The sequence below is a fragment of the Hirundo rustica genome, chromosome 3, assembly GCF_015227805.2.
Source record: "Hirundo rustica isolate bHirRus1 chromosome 3, bHirRus1.pri.v3, whole genome shotgun sequence".
NCBI classification, from domain to species: Eukaryota; Metazoa; Chordata; class Aves; order Passeriformes; family Hirundinidae; genus Hirundo; species Hirundo rustica.
In genome coordinates this window covers 66,845,405-66,864,159 of record NC_053452.1, presented here as the reverse complement: position 1 = coordinate 66,864,159, position 18,755 = coordinate 66,845,405, and the positions used below count along the sequence as shown (strand labels likewise).

The following is an 18,755-nucleotide window of genomic DNA, read 5'->3' as shown; positions in this document are numbered from 1 at the left end:
AACATTCAAAAAGGAAAGGAGAAGAAATGTAAGAAAACAGGACTGTCCAGACTCACAGATCAATTGCTGTGCAACTCAATATGCAAGACTATAGCAAACATTTCTTTAAATTAAGTGGAGAAACGGACCACCCGCAGCATTGGACAACCTGATCACCATTATTCAACTGCTTTCTGGAGCGTGGTATTTATATTGGTTTTTCAATTAGCAAAATCATGTTTGTGTACAGTGAATCTAGACTTCAACTGTTTGGTTTGATTCATGAATGAGCTGTTCTGTTCTTTGAAGCAATGTACCAGTACTCCCTTTTTGGAAGGGCTGTCTTGTGCCTGAGGCATATATGATTGCATAAACTTAATCAACACAACAGTAAAATCCCTTACTGTCTGATACATGGGAGTTTTTTTGCTTTAAACTATCTCCTGTCAAGCACCCAAACCATAAAATGTAGGAAATCAAAGCTTATGTAATCACTGTCTTATCCTGATACACACCATTCTGGACCTTATTATGTTTTCTGATAGTTTTATTGAAGAGTTGGGTTGGGGTTTTTTTTCAGTCACTTCTGTGAGTATGATGACATGCAGAATATTTTCCTTGGCTTATGTCTTCTTTGAAGAGTTTTTTCTCTTTTTCACTCTTTTAACCAGACTTAACTAATTTCAGCAGAATTGATGCATTCTTCATCTGGGTTGCCTTCTTTGACTAGTACCAAATAATTTAAGCCCTCTTGATTCCTTGTTTCCATTAGTGTGGCTGAAAGAATGCTGTCTGAATCTGCACATGAGATATCATTATCTGCATTAAAAGAAAAAGAAAAAAAAAAAAAAAAAGGAAAAATATTTTGAAAAATAACAGGGAAAAAAAAAATTAAAAAAAGGAAATTAAAGAAATACAACATCCCAGTAATATACATGTAGAAAACAAACAAAATCAGACAACTGTTGGAGAAAGTTGGTCTAGTGACCTCATAAGAATGATGATTCAAATTTATTTTCTGCTATGTTCTGTGTGGACCAGAACCTTAAGCAAATCACTTGGGGAAGGTTGCTTATCAGTGTTCTTACCTCCAGGGGCAGCAATACTGTCATGAATACATGACTTGTTTCTTTTCCTCATAAAGAAGCATAAAGCTAAAGTGATTTTAATGTGAACCTTTGTAGTAATCCTACTAATAATACTACTAAGGAGTCCTGTAACATTGGCAGTTTTCTATCTACAAAATCATTATATGCTGTCTCTCTAGAGGACTAGTCTAGACTTCTGTCTCTCTAGTATTCTGCCCTTCTAGAAGTTTAAACTTGGCAATTTTCCCTAATTTGATGCAGTTCATATATACATAGTTGCTTGAAATCTATTGGAGGGGACATAATTTTTTTAAAATATAAAAATTGTTAACTAAATGCCCAAGTTATAACTGCTACTATTTTTTGCATTTATTTTTGCAACATGTACCTTCTTTTATCACATTCGCTCCTTATTTTACTTCATAACTGAAAAATTAGGCATGTGACATTCAGGGTTATCTGTTCAAAAGAATCACAAGTATTGTGCTATTCCACCAGGGAACACACAATTTATTATGTCACTATAATCACACATCTCCCCAGGCTATAAAGTCGGAAATTTATTCCACATGCTAGAGTCCGTTAGCATAGGAAATATTGTCAGGAAAAGTCTGAAAGAGAATTTTGATTTTAGAAACCTGTTAGCAAGACGGGATTTGGGATGCAGAGCAAACTGTGGTCACATACCACAGTGACTGACAGCAATGGGAAATCATTTGATACTCACTTTGTCAGTTCAGGGCTATTACGGCGATATTTAGTAATTCAGCTCCAACTAAGCCTTTACCAACCAATTCACCTCTTCTTTGTAGTCATTTTTTTGTTTAATTTAATGGCAACTTTCAGGGACAAGTTGCTTTGGAAAAGGCACACAGGCAAATGCCAAGAAGACGTTTGCAGCAAACCCTTAAGAGGGAAACCTTAAAATAAGGACCCAAGTAAAACTGGGTATTTACAGACCAGACATATGCCGGCTGACCCGCCTAAGTATAGAACACTAGAGGAGTATTCAGATTTGTTTCCTGTATAAGTATCTGGAACTGATGAGGTGATGTTTACACAAATGTGAGCATGAGGTCACTGAGATATTTTTACTAGATATATAGATACATTACTAATTCTTTCCCCAACAGGTCTGAAGAACTACAGAATATATAAAATTTTATAATCCTTTTTCGGCTTATGCACCACTGTGTTTCTCATTACAGAAAAAAAGAGCTAAAAAATCAAACACCTTGCCTTGGGTTTACTTTTTGAGCTGTGGGAATGCAATAAGGAAGAAATATTATTTTTGCAGAATATTCTTACCATATCTAATGATGGAGGAATAATATAATATTGATGACCTTTCTCCTATGACATGACATATGTAAGATACATTGCCACTTTCACAGTGACATTTTTGACTGTAAGTGTCTTTTCCTTCACTGTTGAGTCACCTCTTAGTGCAGTGTTCAGCACTGATGAAAGTTTAGCGCCGTTCTGCTGTACAAGGCAAATCTACACAAAGATCTCAAGTTGTATAGTCCAATGTTCGACTGTTATGTAAGTCAGCAAAGCAAGCAAATTATTTTTGCTCATTTAGTTGGAGCAGAAGAAAGGATGGAGACAGAAAATATTAAAAATGAATGAGTGAAGAAAAATTTCATGATGTGTTGTGAAATTCCCCCCGAAATGTGAGGACTAGAAGCACCACTGGCACCCTGGGAAGACGTAAGTCAATTCTGAGAATTATGAATAATCTTTAGAAGGCCCTCCCAAAAAACGTTAAGAAATTGACGGAAGATAGAGAGAAATTGGAGTGGAGAAGGAGGTCAGTATATTTATGAGATATCATTATTTTCTTTTCAGTTTTAACATTGCTAAAATTAGTTGATTGATGTACAGTCATGCTGGGTTATACGTGAGTAAATGCAGGATAAACCATGTGATGTGATCCCCTCAGATTTCACAAGCAGAGCTGGGCTGAGTCAACAAAACACCCCAAGAGGAGACGTCCAAGGAGCACCTTTATGAAATCTGAAGTCATGCTGGAGAGTTAGCTCCACAGACTTAAATTCTGAGGGGTTGTCTACATTTTGAACTGCTGCACAGTGTAGAGTTACCCACGTTTGCTTTAAACAACCTACCTCAGGGCATGAGGCAGGCTTGCTCTGTCAGTCCAGAGCTTTGTACAGGCTGAGCCTTCTTTGTGCCCCACTGAGAAGCAGGATCCCACTGAGCTCTCTGCTCTCCCAGGCAGACTGCTTCCGATAGCCAAAACGGCAAGTTCAAAGCGCAGCACTGTACTTGCACAGACACGTGTCTCAGGTCCTAAATGAATGTGGCTTTGACCTTGCTGGACATTTTTCCTAGTAGAGCTGTGCTTAAAGCTTAAAGCTTGTGCTTCAAACTTGTGTGCAAAGCACATCTGAGCCAAACTGCAGGTAAATTAATTACACCTCTCTCCGGGGAGAGGCAGAAGCTTACTCTAGAGCCCCACATTAATTGACACAAGGAACAATGATTGCCTGACTCATACTAATGAGGAATAGGGTTTGCTTGCTTAGCCTCCTCTGAGAAGACCAGCCCTGACCCGATAAAATCTGTGCTTTCCCCTTCCCGATCCCAGCATCTCGTCGGCTGCTTCCTGCGGCAGGGCAGCCACAGCACCAAGCCGGGCCATGGATCTTGCCTCACGATCACAGAGTGCCTTTCCTTGCCTGCTTGGTAAACTCTGGGGGCTCACAACATGTTTTGAAGTCCTGCCTGGAAGGGTGCAAATTTTTGTGATGTCTTGATAAGCAGATGAGGGGGTTTTGGTGTTTAAATTCAAGAAGGTGACAACATTTAAGGAGAGAAAGAATGTCAGTAGAAAAGCTGATTGGTTGAGACTGAATAAACTGATCTAGAGATGCTAGTCTTATATTACAGCTATTTCAGGGCCAGACCCCCAGCTAGCATAAATTAATGAAGTTCCATTGAAACCTGTGGGGTGCCACCAATTTACACCAGCTAAGGAGCCAGCCTGAGACGTTACTAATTCCGGGTGACATAATCCCATATGATGCTTAGCACCTCCAGTATGGTAAGGTATTTAGAAGTCCAACCATATTTGCTCTTTCTCAGTGATACCCTCCTCTTTTTCTCGTACATACTCCTTCCTTTGTCACTGCTGCACAGTGTATGTGGCAGTAAACAAGACCTACTGGCATGGATGAAAGATACACCCCCACAGCGAACACACTCGAGAGAAATACTTGATGACATATCTTTGTTAAGGGTGAAAAAGGTGGCTAGTGAACCTTGAGTCCTTTACCTCAGCTACATTGTTAGCTCAAGGAGACAGCTCCTGTGTAGAGAATATTTTTCTGATACCTGATGGCCACCTGGAGCTGGAGCGGCTGTGTTTCAGTTTCTGCACATAGCCAGTAAGAATATAAATAGAACAAATATATATCCGTTCTAATACTCCACTCTGTATTATGTATCAGTGGAGATATATCTGTGTTTCCTGCCTAATGAAGCATAATGAACGTGCATGGTTTGAGGGTGACTCACTGAGCTTTGCTATTCTGTCTGACACTAAAAGTGCTAAAAGTGAGAATTTTCTTCACCCTACATTTCCCCTGCGCTAATCTGCTTGAAGTAGTGCCTTTCTTTTTATTTTAATATATTTTTTAGAGAACTGTGTACTGAAACCTCTGTGTGCAAGAGTTACTGTCCTAACAATTATAGATATAAACCTGTTTCTTACCTAGTTTATTAATATTTATAATATAAATGCACAAAAAGCATCCTAGTTCCACATTTGCTGAAATGCAGTAAGGCTAAACAAATAGGAAAGCACTCCCTTTCTCCAGGTCACAAAACAGGATTCATTTTACCAAGTTTTAACCACACAGGTCTTACATGTCCAATTTAAGCTCCTTGCCTAGGCTGTCTTTACAGTCAACAGAGAAAGGAGGAATGAATCGCTTTGTGGAGATGCATAATCCACATCCTTGCCTTTACACATTAACATCCCCTGAATATGTCTGCAAGTCTTTACTGACTGTCAAACACCTTAGACACCAACTGTAAGGGCAGGTTTTATGTTTTAGTTGCCTGTATCTATCCACATCTCTCTACACAAATGTCAGCTGTTACAGTCTTATACCATCTGATTTTTTCCCTCTGTCTACAGCAAAGTATTGGTGTGACTTCACTTGCAGCATCATATGGCTCATGTGCACTCTCTGGAATCAAACACCCTTTGTCTGGAGTACAAATAAGAAGTGACACCACCACCAAGTTCCCCTTTTCTTGCAGCAAGTTTTAAGAACTCACTCACTCTTCTTTGGAAGCAGCCTTTTCTCTGACCTCTGCAGGCTTTGGGTCAGCCACTCACTAAGCTGAGTGAGGAAGAGGATTACTAAATTTCAGGAAAATACAAAGGAGACTAGATACAAGGTTCTAAAAACATCTCTTATCAACACATCTGCTTTAGAGTAGCTTCCATTTGCCCAAGTGATTACTTTACCTTCAGAGAGTTGTGTGGAGTAGTTTTTAAAAGGCAGTAGGGTTTAGGAAAATAAACTGATGACTCTTACATGGGGAACAGAAAACAGATACTCAGCCAGTACAGAGTGCAAACACATAAGTGAGGATTGAAATTGCTGATACTAGCTTTAATATCAAGTCCTCTCAGTGCAACATTTGGCACAGAGATTTTTAAAAAAATACAAATGACAGTTTTAGTAAGTACCTGAACTGCTGAAAGAAAAACGAAAAAAAGAAACATTCCTAAATTCTAACTTTTGTATCTTCCCACATTTTTCAAGCAATATCTCCAGTTTAGGAATTTAAAAATCATGGACCAAGTATGTTTCCTTTCAGTCTTTAGTCTTTTATCCTGGATTTTCTCCAACTGCCTGGCATTTTCTCTTGCCAGAGGAGCCTCTTTTTCTGAGCAATTAGACATCTTTTCCATATAGGTCCAAAAGGCACTGTGAGGAGCAGCCCTGATAAGAATAGTCCTTCTAGGTCATAAAGGCAAGAAGTCGCTCCAGCTGCTTAATGCCCAGTTGTCTGATGTCAGGAAAAGTGTTTGCCAAATCAAACAGGTGTTTCCATCTGTAAAGAAGCACTCACAGGACCTGAAAAGCTATAGTGCTGTCTTATATGAGCAAATGTAAAAACTGATGCCTGAAAATAGATGGTCCAGTTATTTTTACAGCAATGCAGTGCTGTCCCTCTAACATGCTGCACTTCTTGGAACTGGGGGAAGAACAGACTATCAGCAATGAATGGGAACTCTGGTGACAGGCCCTGTGTTCAGTAAATCCTCATTGAATTCAAAATCCACTGGTGTCTCAGTCCTCCTGCTAGATAGTACTGCCTTCACTCAAATAAATGTTGTTACTGCTACTTTAAGCCCACAATCCGTGTCTTGGGAAAGCCTGTCAGAACAAGAAGGAAAAACTCTAAACTGGTAGACCCTGGTCCTGAGTTTGCTTTGCTCCCTTCCAGTGCAGCAGTGTCAGGAGGTGCTGGTATTGCTCAGGTGCTTTTATTGACACTTTACTCCTGCTTTAGAAGGGTAACTCTGACAATAACACAGCATGTGCCCCTTTAGCCATCCCCATGTGTTATCCTGTTAGCATGCTGTCCACTACAGACTGTATTGGTTTATCCATATTTGCCATCTCTGTGTCATACTGCACTGGCATTAAGGTTATTGAGAAAATCTAATGTACTTCAGCTCTCCCACCTATGAAATCACCAACAACTCGTATGGGCCTGCTAGAAGTGTGGCTACCCATGGGTAGGTAAGACTCAACAGAATTTGGAAGATGTATGATTCCCTGTAAGGCTAAGTATCTTAGCTATTTCGAGGCATGTAATTTCACTTTGCTTGACATTTGTCTCTTCCTTTTGAAACTAGGTCACCTGGTGAGAGCAAGCATTTCTTGGCTGGAGGCTCATGACTGGAGTTTCATTACGTAAAAAGGCCAATGACCGTATAACACTTTTGGAAATTGTTGTCGAGGACAATCCATCATGGAACAGACTTTTGGATTATTTGTTCCGGCTGCCCTCTTTCTACTACTACTACTACGAACACAAGAAATACTTCACTTAGTCCCAGCTAGAAAGGAATACAAATTTTAAAAATCACTAACTTATTATACAATGTGTTGCAACTTACAGGCTGAGACACATTCCATGCCCCAAACTGTTTTTGACAGGGTCATAGTGGAGCATATATTTTAGTCTGAAAACTCAAGTAGAACCTGAATGGCCTTTTCTTGCTCAAATCAATCTCACTTCTGGAGCCCACATCTCACTGAATTCCACTGCATGAAATTTACATTGCAGGCAGAAAAGCAGTCGAATTAATTCAAAGCTGAAGAGCTACAGAAAACTGACAAGCATGTGTCCCTGATCCAGCAACATTAAGACATCAAGAGGACTCTAGGGCTTCAGTCAAGTAAACAGCATAACATTTTAATGGGTTTATTAAGACTGTGCATGGGGAAAGAGGGATATAACCTACAGGTGAACTATAAATGTACAGGAAAATATGTATGTGCATTGTGGAGACATGTAAAGAGCTAGTCAAGTCTTTAGTGCTCTGAAACACGTATAAGTGGAAGATGTAGATTAATAAAATTCAAGCTACTCTCTTTCCTGATGGGTATTTCCTATATGAGAATCACCAAATGAACCTGAGGAGAAGTTAAGAAGGACTTTTGAGAACTGAAGCATGAAAACATTGAATGAAATCATGAAAACAGTTGCTTTGACTTCTCCTCCCAGTGCAGATCCAGCAATGGGTCTGTGGTAACAGCAGTTGGGCAGAACCTACGGAAAGGAAAGAACAGGGGGAAGCGGAAGAGGGAACATGGCAGCTGGTAGGGAAAGGTCCAAGGCTCAGGAAGAGAGAGTGCCAAGTAGAAGCTCTGAGGGCCAAAGCTCTGTCTGCACTGAATTGCCCTGTTTACCACAGTGGACTAGATCTTACCAACTAAGTTATAAACAGGTTTAATGGAGTATGATTTTGAAAGTGACTGCTGTCAACAGATTCTCTGACTAGAACATGCATTATGGAGTACTGATATTATTAAGACCACCCTTAAAGTCCATTATATTACCGTATTTTATGCACTAAACTGGTTTTTTTCAAATTTTTATCCTTTAAACTGACACTTTCCATGGAAGTCTCAATCCATGTTTTCCTTTGCAATTTGGTAATTTCCAAAAATACAACTTTTGGTCCTGGCAAATAAATAAAACAATGGCTTTTTCTCTGTGACCTCTGCTGTGTGGCAGAACCTGAAATTTTGGCAAAATAATGCTTCTTACATTAAGAACAAGTATTTATCATCCCAGTGAAAGTAATTATTTGCAAGTTAACATCTGAAGAAAAAATCAGGCTTATCTGACACATGCTAAGCAGAGACTTGCACTGAAACTAAAACTCCTTCAAGTTACATCTGTGGCAGGCCGGCCCCACCTCAAACACAGTAACCAATATTCCAGCCCCTTCCCCCAACTCCAAGCAGAAGAAAGGTAGGTTTCTCTAGAAATTTCAGCTCTGCTAAAGATTTTGACAGATATTGATGTAATGCTACAAGAACTTCTTCAGTCCATGAGACTTCATATATCTGTTGCCTGTGGAGCTAGGGAACACAGAGAAGAGATAGATTTCTAAACTAGGAAACCAAACTAGCTCAGGAGTGGGTGCCAGCAATTGAATCAGTACAGCCCTGTACCCAGTGGACATTGTGCTCCTGTAGCCATCTGAAAATTAAATATCTGGTCTGAGATACTATAGCTGAGATGTATTTTGGACACTATCCTGAGTAATGCATTTGAGGGGACCCTCCGTGAGCAGGGATGTTGGACTGGGTGACTTCCAGCAGTCCTTTCCAGTTTCACCCACCCTGTGATTCTGTGTGAACCAAATTAAATATGGCAAGTCACCTGGATGCCAGCCACCCTCAGTGAAGAGTAAGGAAAAAGGTGACCCCTTTCCTGCTATGATATATGTCCAAAAACCAGGAGCTGTCACTTTCTGCTTCTGAGTACAGAGCTACCTGGAAGAGTATCCTAGATGAGATTGCTCGCCTGAAGACAGCTGCGTTTAGGTGAGATAAAGTCCATCCAAAATATAAGGCCTATTAGCTTGGGCATAGTGCCTAATTAGTAGTCCTGTAGTCCTGGCTGTAGTCCTTTCCTGAACTAATGCCAGGCTTACACTTGTGCCAGACCAAGTGTCTCTTTCCTGAATGTCATTATTGAGAGCTAAGATACCCTTAAAGAAATTGAAGAATTACACTATATGGATATTGTTTTTTATTGTAGCATAAGGGTGCAAAATCAGCTGTGTAAAACAGCATGAATGATAGATTATCTGTCCTGGTTCCTTCATGTCTTTATAAAGCTTTTAGTCTTGTAATGTAAACATGCCATGAATTGTTGTTGTGTATTATTTGGGTTTATATTGTATTTCATTTTCATACTGGGTTTTGTAATGGTTTCTCCTGTATTCCCCCGTTCCCCTGGAAAATGTATCATCCCGAGGTTTGTCCCTGACCCTTTTCCCCGCCCATTCTCCCACACTGGAATGTAATCCAACTCTGTTCCACTCCCACCTTATCCCTGATTGGGTACAATGAACAGACTGGATTTGACATACAGAGAAACCACAATGGAAGTAAGCTGACATTTGTAAAGCTTCACCAAATGACAAAGATCAGCAAAACATCAAATTAAGTGGCAATTGGACAATGCCAATTAATTGAATATAGATAGTATGCTGAATAAAAATGTCTATGCAGTTGTGTGATTGAGTACTGTGTAATTCCTGGGGTGGATTAAGATATTTATAGGAAAACATGAAGTACTGGAGTATCAAACCTGTTTGTGAATCAGGGTGAGTTCCTAGTTCAGCAAAAATTTGGGGGGGGGAGGGTGGGGGGTGGAGTCCCACAAAAAATCCCCACCAAAACTAAGCCTTTAGATATTTTAGAAACACTCAGGTTTGGTTTTTCTAGAATGTAAAGTAGTTCTTTTACCATTCAATATTTTTCATTATAAAACCATAGCATGCAAACAGATTAAATGAAAAAAAAAAAATTTTGATCTGTGAAAAAAAAGTAAAATATTTCAACTGATAAAAACTTTCTTTTTGTGGAGTTCAGATCACATTGTTTACTAATATTGTTCACTTTTTCTCAATATTTAGTCAGGAGTTACTGCAGGATGTGAATAGATTGCCATTCTGGCCCAGACAGGATGTTCATTTCCATACTTAGATGACCTACATTCCCAGTTGCACAGGCAACTTCACATTTAGCATTACCTCTTTTCTTAATTCCTGTCTTCACAACCTTAATTATGTTCTTATATAATTGAGCTTTGTTGTGTCCCATATCCTAAGTATGTCTTCCCTAACACCTAACTTAGTTTATTCATTCACAGTGAGCAGAGAATAGGCAAAACCAAAATCCATCAGGGTTTGGGCTTGGATAAATGTTACCATGCTAGGGTGCCTAAATTATGCCTCACTTTCAGGTGGCTGCTGAATCAGTACTCCTAGAAGAAATGCCTAATGGCCATGTTTAGCTCACGCTGAGGGTGCAGATGTCTTTGAAATTGGGAGAGATTTCCACACAGAAGCCTACCAAGGCTCTCCTGGCTCTGCAAGGAATTTAGGCATCGATTTTAGCGGAAGAAGGTTGTGAACTACGAAGAATTTAGGTGTAAAATTGGATGTCTCTGTGGCATCCAATTTTGCTTAATTACAACCTTGTTTGGGCCTCTTTTTTGCTTGGTAATCTTACACATCCTTTATTTAATTCCTTGTACCTAGCAGGCACATATTGAATCTTTACAAGTTCAGCATGATAGAGGTAAATCTTTGTTGTTTCCATTTAACAGAATTTGAAGCAGTGACAAATGCAATGAAAAGCACTTTGCTTACACAGGGAGGAGGCCACAAGAATAGCGGGTGCTGGCCCAGACTCACCTTCAAAAGCTTCATTGATGACTCCAGTTGATGCCTCTTTGTCTTCAAGGCAGTGTATGAAGGACAGTGGAGAGTGTCTTATCTCTTGCAGTTTGTCATGAATATAAGAGAAAGTAGGTCTGTTGTGAGGTTCTTGGGACCAGCACCTTGTCATTAAATCACATCTGGAAAAAAAAAATTTAAATGCAAGCAAAAATGGTAATAGAATCATTCAGCTCAACACTTACCACTGAACATCTGAGAAGCTAGTTTGGCCTGAAGACTTTCTGTGTGGTACAAAGATTATCACCAGCTGCTGAGGCAATGAAAAACAAATTAAAGATCAAATTAAAGTTGGGAATAATTACTGTGAAACATTTTAATTCTTCAAGATGGATATTTTTGAGATTGGAAGCAGATATAACATTTTGTGAAAAGACACATTTGTCATGAACATCTACTCTCACTGAAGAAGTCAGGAATACTTTCTAAGAAAGCAAAGAAGAAGGAGATTCTCTAACAGAAAAAAAAAAAAAAATTAAAAAAAGGGAAGTGTAAAATCAGAAATTAACCTGAAGTTTTCAACTTATTTAATCCTCCTTCAACTCAAGCTCATATTCAGGAGAAGTTCAAGGCAAACCTTCCAGCACAGGGAGAGTTAATTTTGACTTCTACCTCCAGATCAAAACAAATACGAGTAAGTTTTCCAAAGGCAAAAATTGTATAAATTTCCTCTGGGTGCAGGTATTCCAGCCTACCTTGTACAACAGCATTGCTACCATTTAGTGGAAAATTTACCTCCTGTTTGTCTAAATGATAGGGTTGGTTTTTATTCTTTGCTGAAGGTGAGTTTATGCTACACAAAACCAAATCCTACAAAAGCCAGGGAGAGACAGGCTGAAAACCAAAACACAGACAACACCTGGACATGCTAAGTGTAGGGAGTGGAAAGAGGCCTTAGAGTCTCAAAACCAGAGAGCAGCCAGTGAAAGGCTGATTCAGGAAGCTGCATCTGGAATGTGGAGCATTTACCTCTAAGACTTAAGTTCAAAACCTCCCCTAACAAACATCTTCCCTGACCTGCTGCTATGTGATACCAGGCGTTAATCCGTTATGTGAAATGAATTGGCTTGCTCAGATCCTTGCTTGTCCATCTTAAAAAGATGACTGCTGCCCTTCACCACAACTTAAAAAGCCCTTAGTGACAGCTGGGAGGAATTGCTTCACTTCTGATTTTTCAATTATATTTTTCATTAAAATATTAATGTCAAGTGAGAATATGAGTAGAAAAATTGTTTCAAAACCACTTTTCATCAACTTGGATTCTTGTGGTTTTCAAGTTGAACAGAGTAATTCTGGTTTTTTTCAAAAGGATTCCATGAAATTTTGAAAATACATTTTAAGAATCTAAAAAGTCGTAGTGGCTTCCTAACACTGAATCGTTTCATCTGCTTACTTCCAGGTGTACTGGTTATTGACGACACTGGAAATATAGAAGGAAAAGTACTGAATAGGATGCAAAATAAGGTTAAATAACTGGTTTTCCTTCTGCTGCCAACAAGGTGTCTGTCACGTTGAATTCCCACCTTGGATGCTAGAAGCCAAACAATCTCCTTTCTGGTCAATGCTTGTTAGGATGTTGCCTGGCTGGATATCCAGGCAAAGAATGTGAGTTCAGGTGCTGTGCTGCATCAGGTTCACATTTGGGCTCTCATGATCAGAGCCCTGTGGAAGAAAGAGCCAGCCACTGACCAAGAAAGAATTAGGAAATGATACATAAGTCATAGACTCCTAGAATGTTTTGGGCTGGAACAGACCTTCAAGGATCATCAGCCACGTGCATGGACATCTTCCACTACATCAGGTTACTCAAAGCTCCACCCAGCCTGGCCTTGAGCAGTTCCAGGGATGGAGCATCCACAACTTCTCTGGGCAACCTTTTTCAGTGTTTCATCACCCTTATTGCAAAATAATTATTTCTTATATACAATCTAAATTTACCCTTTTTTCATTTATGAAACAGGAACATTACAAATGTGGATTATGAATATTATAATCTTGTTTCCTATGACCAATCTCTGTATTTCTAAATAACTATTTTTTATTGGACAGTCTGCTTTATAAAGCTATTCAGTTTTGCTATGGTGTAAGAATATTAACTTCTGCCAAAACTGCAATTCAGTTCTGTAATTTTCTCATTTTAATTATATTCTATATTTTTATTTCCAAAATCAAATTACTTGATGATTGCTTAAAATATCAGTACCAGTATTTTTCATTAATTGTTTGAATCAGATAGGCTTTAGGTTTCTAATGGCAAAAACTTTCATCCTGTCTTAGAATACATCTGTAAGTTTTACATGTACAGCTATTTGTGGGATGACATTTAGCTTTTGAGGCACTCTGTGACATCTAAGTTTTAAGTCATATGGTGCAAACTTTCACTAGCTCAAAAATGCATGAGACCAGTCAAGAGGGTGAAAGACAGCTTAACATGCCAAGTTTACATATAAGTGACAGATTGAACATATTCTTATTTTTTTGGGGAGCCAAACATGGGCTAGCAAATAGTGAATCACTTCAGCATGAGAAAGAAACCCGGAGGATTTCCCTATTTCATGGAGAAAGCCTGTCAGGAAAAAATGACAAATGACAGTTCCAAACACAACATTAGCTAAAGGCTTATGTTAGGTTTCAGATCTAACTTTTACACTAGATGTACACCTACACACCTATACTTCACACCTGTGTTTTATCTGGAGTGACAATGTCCAAAGAGCTGCTTATGTGGGTCTAGTTAGAATTCAAGAGCCTGGGAAAGCAAAGAACTGATATTCAGCATCTGATATTGGAGGCAGAATGTGAACGTTCCTGAAATGCACTATAGTGCACAGAAGATACAGGCATTAGCAACATTTTTCTCACATGAAATGGGAAATACAACTGATGTGTGATTTTCTTAGAAAAGGAGAAAATTTGTCACTAAGAGGAGCCCCTGATTTCATCTGATGAATTCTATGCAATGCCTTTCTCTCCCTCACTCTCTTATGCCCTCCAGGGGAACATTCCCAGAAACAAATAGCAAAAAGCTTTAGTTACCAAACTGAAATTTCATATCAAAGTCAGTTGTGTAAGTTGGCACAGGACTAAGCATTCAGTGAAACTGCAGCTTCAAGTCTGCAAATATCCTGGTTCTTGTATGAATTCTCTGGATTGTAATTGACAACCATTGAGGATCTATGATAAATAAGCTCAGTTCAGTCCAAACCTTGGCATTCTCTTGCATGCAAGCCTCATGCCCAGGTGGCTGTGCCAGATGTGGATCTCTGACTATGAATGTAGTTACATTCATAGATCTAATTCATGTTTCAATGTATGTGTCTCATTTGTACATCTCCAAGCCCCTTTTTCAATTCATTACCAAGCTTTACCTAGCCACACTTCTCTGGATGATTAGTCCCTGGAGTAACAACTTGCAGAGGCAAGGGGAAGAATTTCTCCCCTTTCCAAAAAAAACCAACCAAACAACCCACTTCCTTCATAATTTTACACCCCAAGGTTTCTGTGCCAGCCCTACTTGCACTTGCAGTATAAGCCTACCACAGATTCCTAAACACTTCTCAGCTGAAGTACTTTGGCCTTTGAACTCTCTTCCTATCACTGATGGCTTCTTTTGTCAAGTGACAATGAGCAAGCCAAAGTGCCAAGGAGACAATTACTGACTGCTGATGTCCTGATACAGGTTCAAAACCACAAGGAAGGAAGCGGGAATGTCAAGAATTCCGGCATGCCATTAATGACCTAGCAAAGAAGCAAAAAGCTGTTTACACTACTGACAGAAGCTGCATGCAGGTGCTGAGTGTTCACCAAATGAGATAAAAGATGGTACAAGAGTCTAAGCTCATCAGATCTTAGGCTTTCAAAAACTGCTATTAGGCAATGATCCCACAAGTTACAACAGGCAGATTAGTATTTAAGATCTATCTGCTATGCTAAATTCAAGATCTGGAACCTTAAAGATCATTTAAAGCAAAGTTTTCTTGACTTTTCTGAAGATCTAGTTGCTCGTTTTAATGCAATTTATGACCCTATGCTTAAGTTTGAATGTCAGAATACCACATGGATATAGCTGCCTCCTGTGCTTTTTTACCCACAGGACAGCTGACAGAAACTTTTTGAGGAAACATTTCTCAGCAGAAAATATTGCAATTAAAATTTCTCTGTGCTTTCATTCGTTCTGTGACTCCCAGTTCTCCCTCTGTTACTAAAATAAAATTCAAATCTCTTCAGTTCTTCAGTTCCTCCAAGTGCTAAAGCTTGGTTTGGGGGTTTTTATGTGTTTTTTTATTGCTAACATGGTGTTTCAGCTATATCTACAAAATTATAAATAATCACCTTCTCTTAAACTCAGAACATGGTAATTGATGTAAGATCTATCACGGAGATACTGGCTTGCCAATCACAGAATTATTCTCAAGCCTTTTCCTCAGCCCTGGGAGTAAGAATTGTTCACTTTCAGTAGCCTCTCCTATTTGTAGGACCAGCTGTCATGTTCATTGCTGTGAGTGCTTTTGCTGAGTGGGTGATAAAGAAATTGAGACATGAAATTAGACAATACTGAGTGACTGTTAAGCTCATGCTCTGCTTCCTCCTTTATACACCTCTGGTCATAGGGGTTTGATCCACTTGATGTACTTACTTTATTCTGATAATTGCAAGAATTTTGCAACTAAGCCTGAGTTTTATGCTGAAGAGACAAACAGAAATTGAATGATTTACTTAAGTAGTCCAGCTAAAGACTAACCAGAAGTGCAGACTTCCCTTTTCCTGTACTTCTTCAGTTTTTATTGGCTTTTTTGAGTTCTTGCTACAAAGGGCAGAGTTTATTTTTCACTTAAGTTCTAATATTAGCCTATTCCTGCACCTACCATTAAGAAAGAAAGCTTTATCTACAGTCATGGACAAACAATGTACAGAGACCGGTAAAATCTCTCTTGGAGCCATCTTAACTTACAACCAATACCTTGAGGTACTCTCAGCCTGTTCTCACAGTACTACCAGATCCATGCTTCAAATTCTTATTCATAGGCTGGACTACTGGATGAATTAACAGCAGGTTGGCCAGTTTTATTGGAAACAAAAGTGGAGGATGTTGGGCTCTCCATGGGCATGACCAACCTTCATAATGATGACCAACTGGCAAAAAGCCTCTTGTTTCTTATAAATGTTATCAACAACTTTTAAACAATATTAACTTACAGGTCATCAGGACAATTGTTGGGAGATTCCAGCCTTCCTCCTGATCGTACATGGTGTAAAACTTCTGTATTGGAGAAACCTGGATATGGTTGTTGACCCAAAGTCAATGTTTCCCACACTAGTACTCCAAAAGCCCTGCGAAACACCATTAAAAAAAAAAAAAAAAAAAAAAAAAAAGAGAGAGAGAGAGAGAAATTAATAACCGTAGTCATAATGAAATCTCCCTGTTAACAGGTTAACAGTTAGATTGTGTCTAACCTAAGAAAAATACTAGGAAAAATTAGGAATAAGAAGACTTAATTTGGTTTTGTCCCTAAGCCAGCCTCTGGAATAGCTGAAATAAATGTGTAGAACTGAGATGCTTTCCCAGACTCACTGAGATGCAGCTCAGAAGACACTAAGTACCCACACTTCCCTGGGCAACATTCAGGTTGAACATGTCCTCATATAAACAAGTGTTTTGAAATCTCTAGAGGTGTGGTTTAAAATGGAGTATGACAAGTTCTTCTAAGCACCACTTGTGGAGCAATCAGCACCTCATTTGGTACCTGGCTTGGGACAGAGTACTAAACTACTTTCATAAATAAGTGCAAGAGTAGCAGTCAAATAAATGGGTGCAGGCACTGGGGACTTGGACAAGACCAGTGAGTTGAGCACGGGTGGCCACTGAAATCTAAACTTGTGTGAATATCAGGTTTCGAGGATCTGGTTTAGTCTAGGTTTGTTTTGGATTTTTTTTTTCCCCATGTCTCCTGACAGTGGGTCTCTACTTCTTCACAATAAACTCAAAGCCACTCTAAGTACATACTTTTAGCAAACCTCCACAAAAACGTGCTGTGACCTTCCCCTGATGATGCTGCAAAGTCTGGTCTTCAAAATAAAGAAGTCACTAGAAGAGGGTGAAACTGTAAGGGCAAAGTATATTTGGCTATAAGGGCAAAGTATATTTGGCTATTGAAGGAAATGTCAATAAACCTAATGGGAAAAAAAATGGGACAGCATGCAGGAAGTCAATTCACTGCCCAACCAAGCAGAAACCACACTGTGGACCTGGAATAATTGCAAAATTGTTTGAGCGACACTAGTTCCTTCCAGCCAAAATCCAAAGAACTCAAAGCATAAAGAAATATATCCATGAAATATACTGTCATGGTGTCAAATATTTCATTAGATCCTTAACATTTCACTTAGGAGAAAATCTACCCTAGCCTAAAAATTGTTACGGATGACAATATACAACCCTGTAATTCCTCCTCTAAACCAATATTTTCTTGCTGCAGAATTTAGTATGGTTATCCCCACGGCTGTGTGGCTGCTATAACTCACCAGACATCAGAGCGACTTGTAAAGACACCATCAATAAGGCTTTCAGGAGCCATCCATCTGACAGGGAGTAGACCTTCTCCTCTTTTCCTGTAATAATCATTTTTATAGACATCTCTGGCAAGTCCAAAATCCCCGATCTTTACTATCCGGGATGAACGCTCATATTCCTTCTCAGACACAAGGCAGTTGCGAGCAGCCAAGTCCCTGATTTGTAAGGCAGAGGAAAGAGGATGGAGTTAGCATTGCAGAAAAACCCAGGTCTATAAGCCATCTGGCTCAACATTCTCTTCAGAGCAGTGCCAGCCCCAAGGTTGGTCCAAGTGATTTAGGGCCAGTTAAGTTTGGCATGTCTTCAAGACTGGAGATGACATAACCCTTCTGGATGACCTGTTTCAGTGATTGATCTGGGATGCTGTGAACATTATTAACTAATTTCCTTCACTGTGAGTTGTGCCTGTGGCTTCTTATCCTTTCCCTCTCTTGCACCTCTCTGAGAAAAGTCTGGTTCTGTGTCCTCTAAAGCTACCCATTAGACAGACAAAGACAGTACATGGATCTTCCACTTGTCCTTCTCTCTGTTGCACTGGATATGATTCTTGCCTAGGGTGCAGTAAGTCCTTGGTTCAGATCTTAGAGCAGCCCAACATTTTGGAAGAGGACTGTGAGTGATATTTATCAGAAAAGCATAGCGCTAGATTTTACTCCAGAGCTCTCTCCTGTCCTGTTACATTGTGACATCACTCTAGACTTTTTTCCTTGGGTAAGATAACGAGTGGGTAAACCTGGGAAGACTAAGGAAGTAAGTTTTGTACCTGTGTATAAAATGCATCTTCTCTAAATAGACACAGCCTTTGCAAACATCCAAACATATATCCAAGAGGTCAGTGACTCTTAGTAAAGGGCTCTGGAGCTACAAGAAACAAAGACAGAAGTTACCTATTTCTTCCAGCTTTACCAACTCAGAATGACAAATGCCCCACGCAAGATTTCCTCATTGAAATGTATTTCCCCATTTGAAATGTATTTCCCCATTTGAAATGTATAGGATTTTTTCAAAAAAGTCAAAGCACATGTGCAAAATCTCTGTATGTCAATCGAGTGAATTCTAATTTAAAGGAGGGTAAATTGTC

The 18,755-nt window shown here is 39.3% G+C and overlaps 1 protein-coding gene across 1 annotated transcript in view; it reads right to left on the bottom strand.

Annotated features, from left to right (window-relative positions):
- Nucleotides 1–652: 652 nt before the first annotated feature.
- Nucleotides 653–18,755, bottom strand: part of ROS1 (ROS proto-oncogene 1, receptor tyrosine kinase) — a 69,935-nt gene continuing 51,832 nt past the window's right edge. The window contains exons 40-44 of the mRNA XM_040059212.2: nt 18,438–18,535; nt 17,626–17,829; nt 16,300–16,434; nt 11,062–11,225; nt 653–798 (exon numbers count right to left, since the gene is read on the bottom strand). Coding sequence (XP_039915146.1) covers nt 653–798; nt 11,062–11,225; nt 16,300–16,434; nt 17,626–17,829; nt 18,438–18,535 — 747 coding nt within the window. The remainder of the gene's footprint in view (nt 799–11,061; nt 11,226–16,299; nt 16,435–17,625; nt 17,830–18,437; nt 18,536–18,755) is intronic.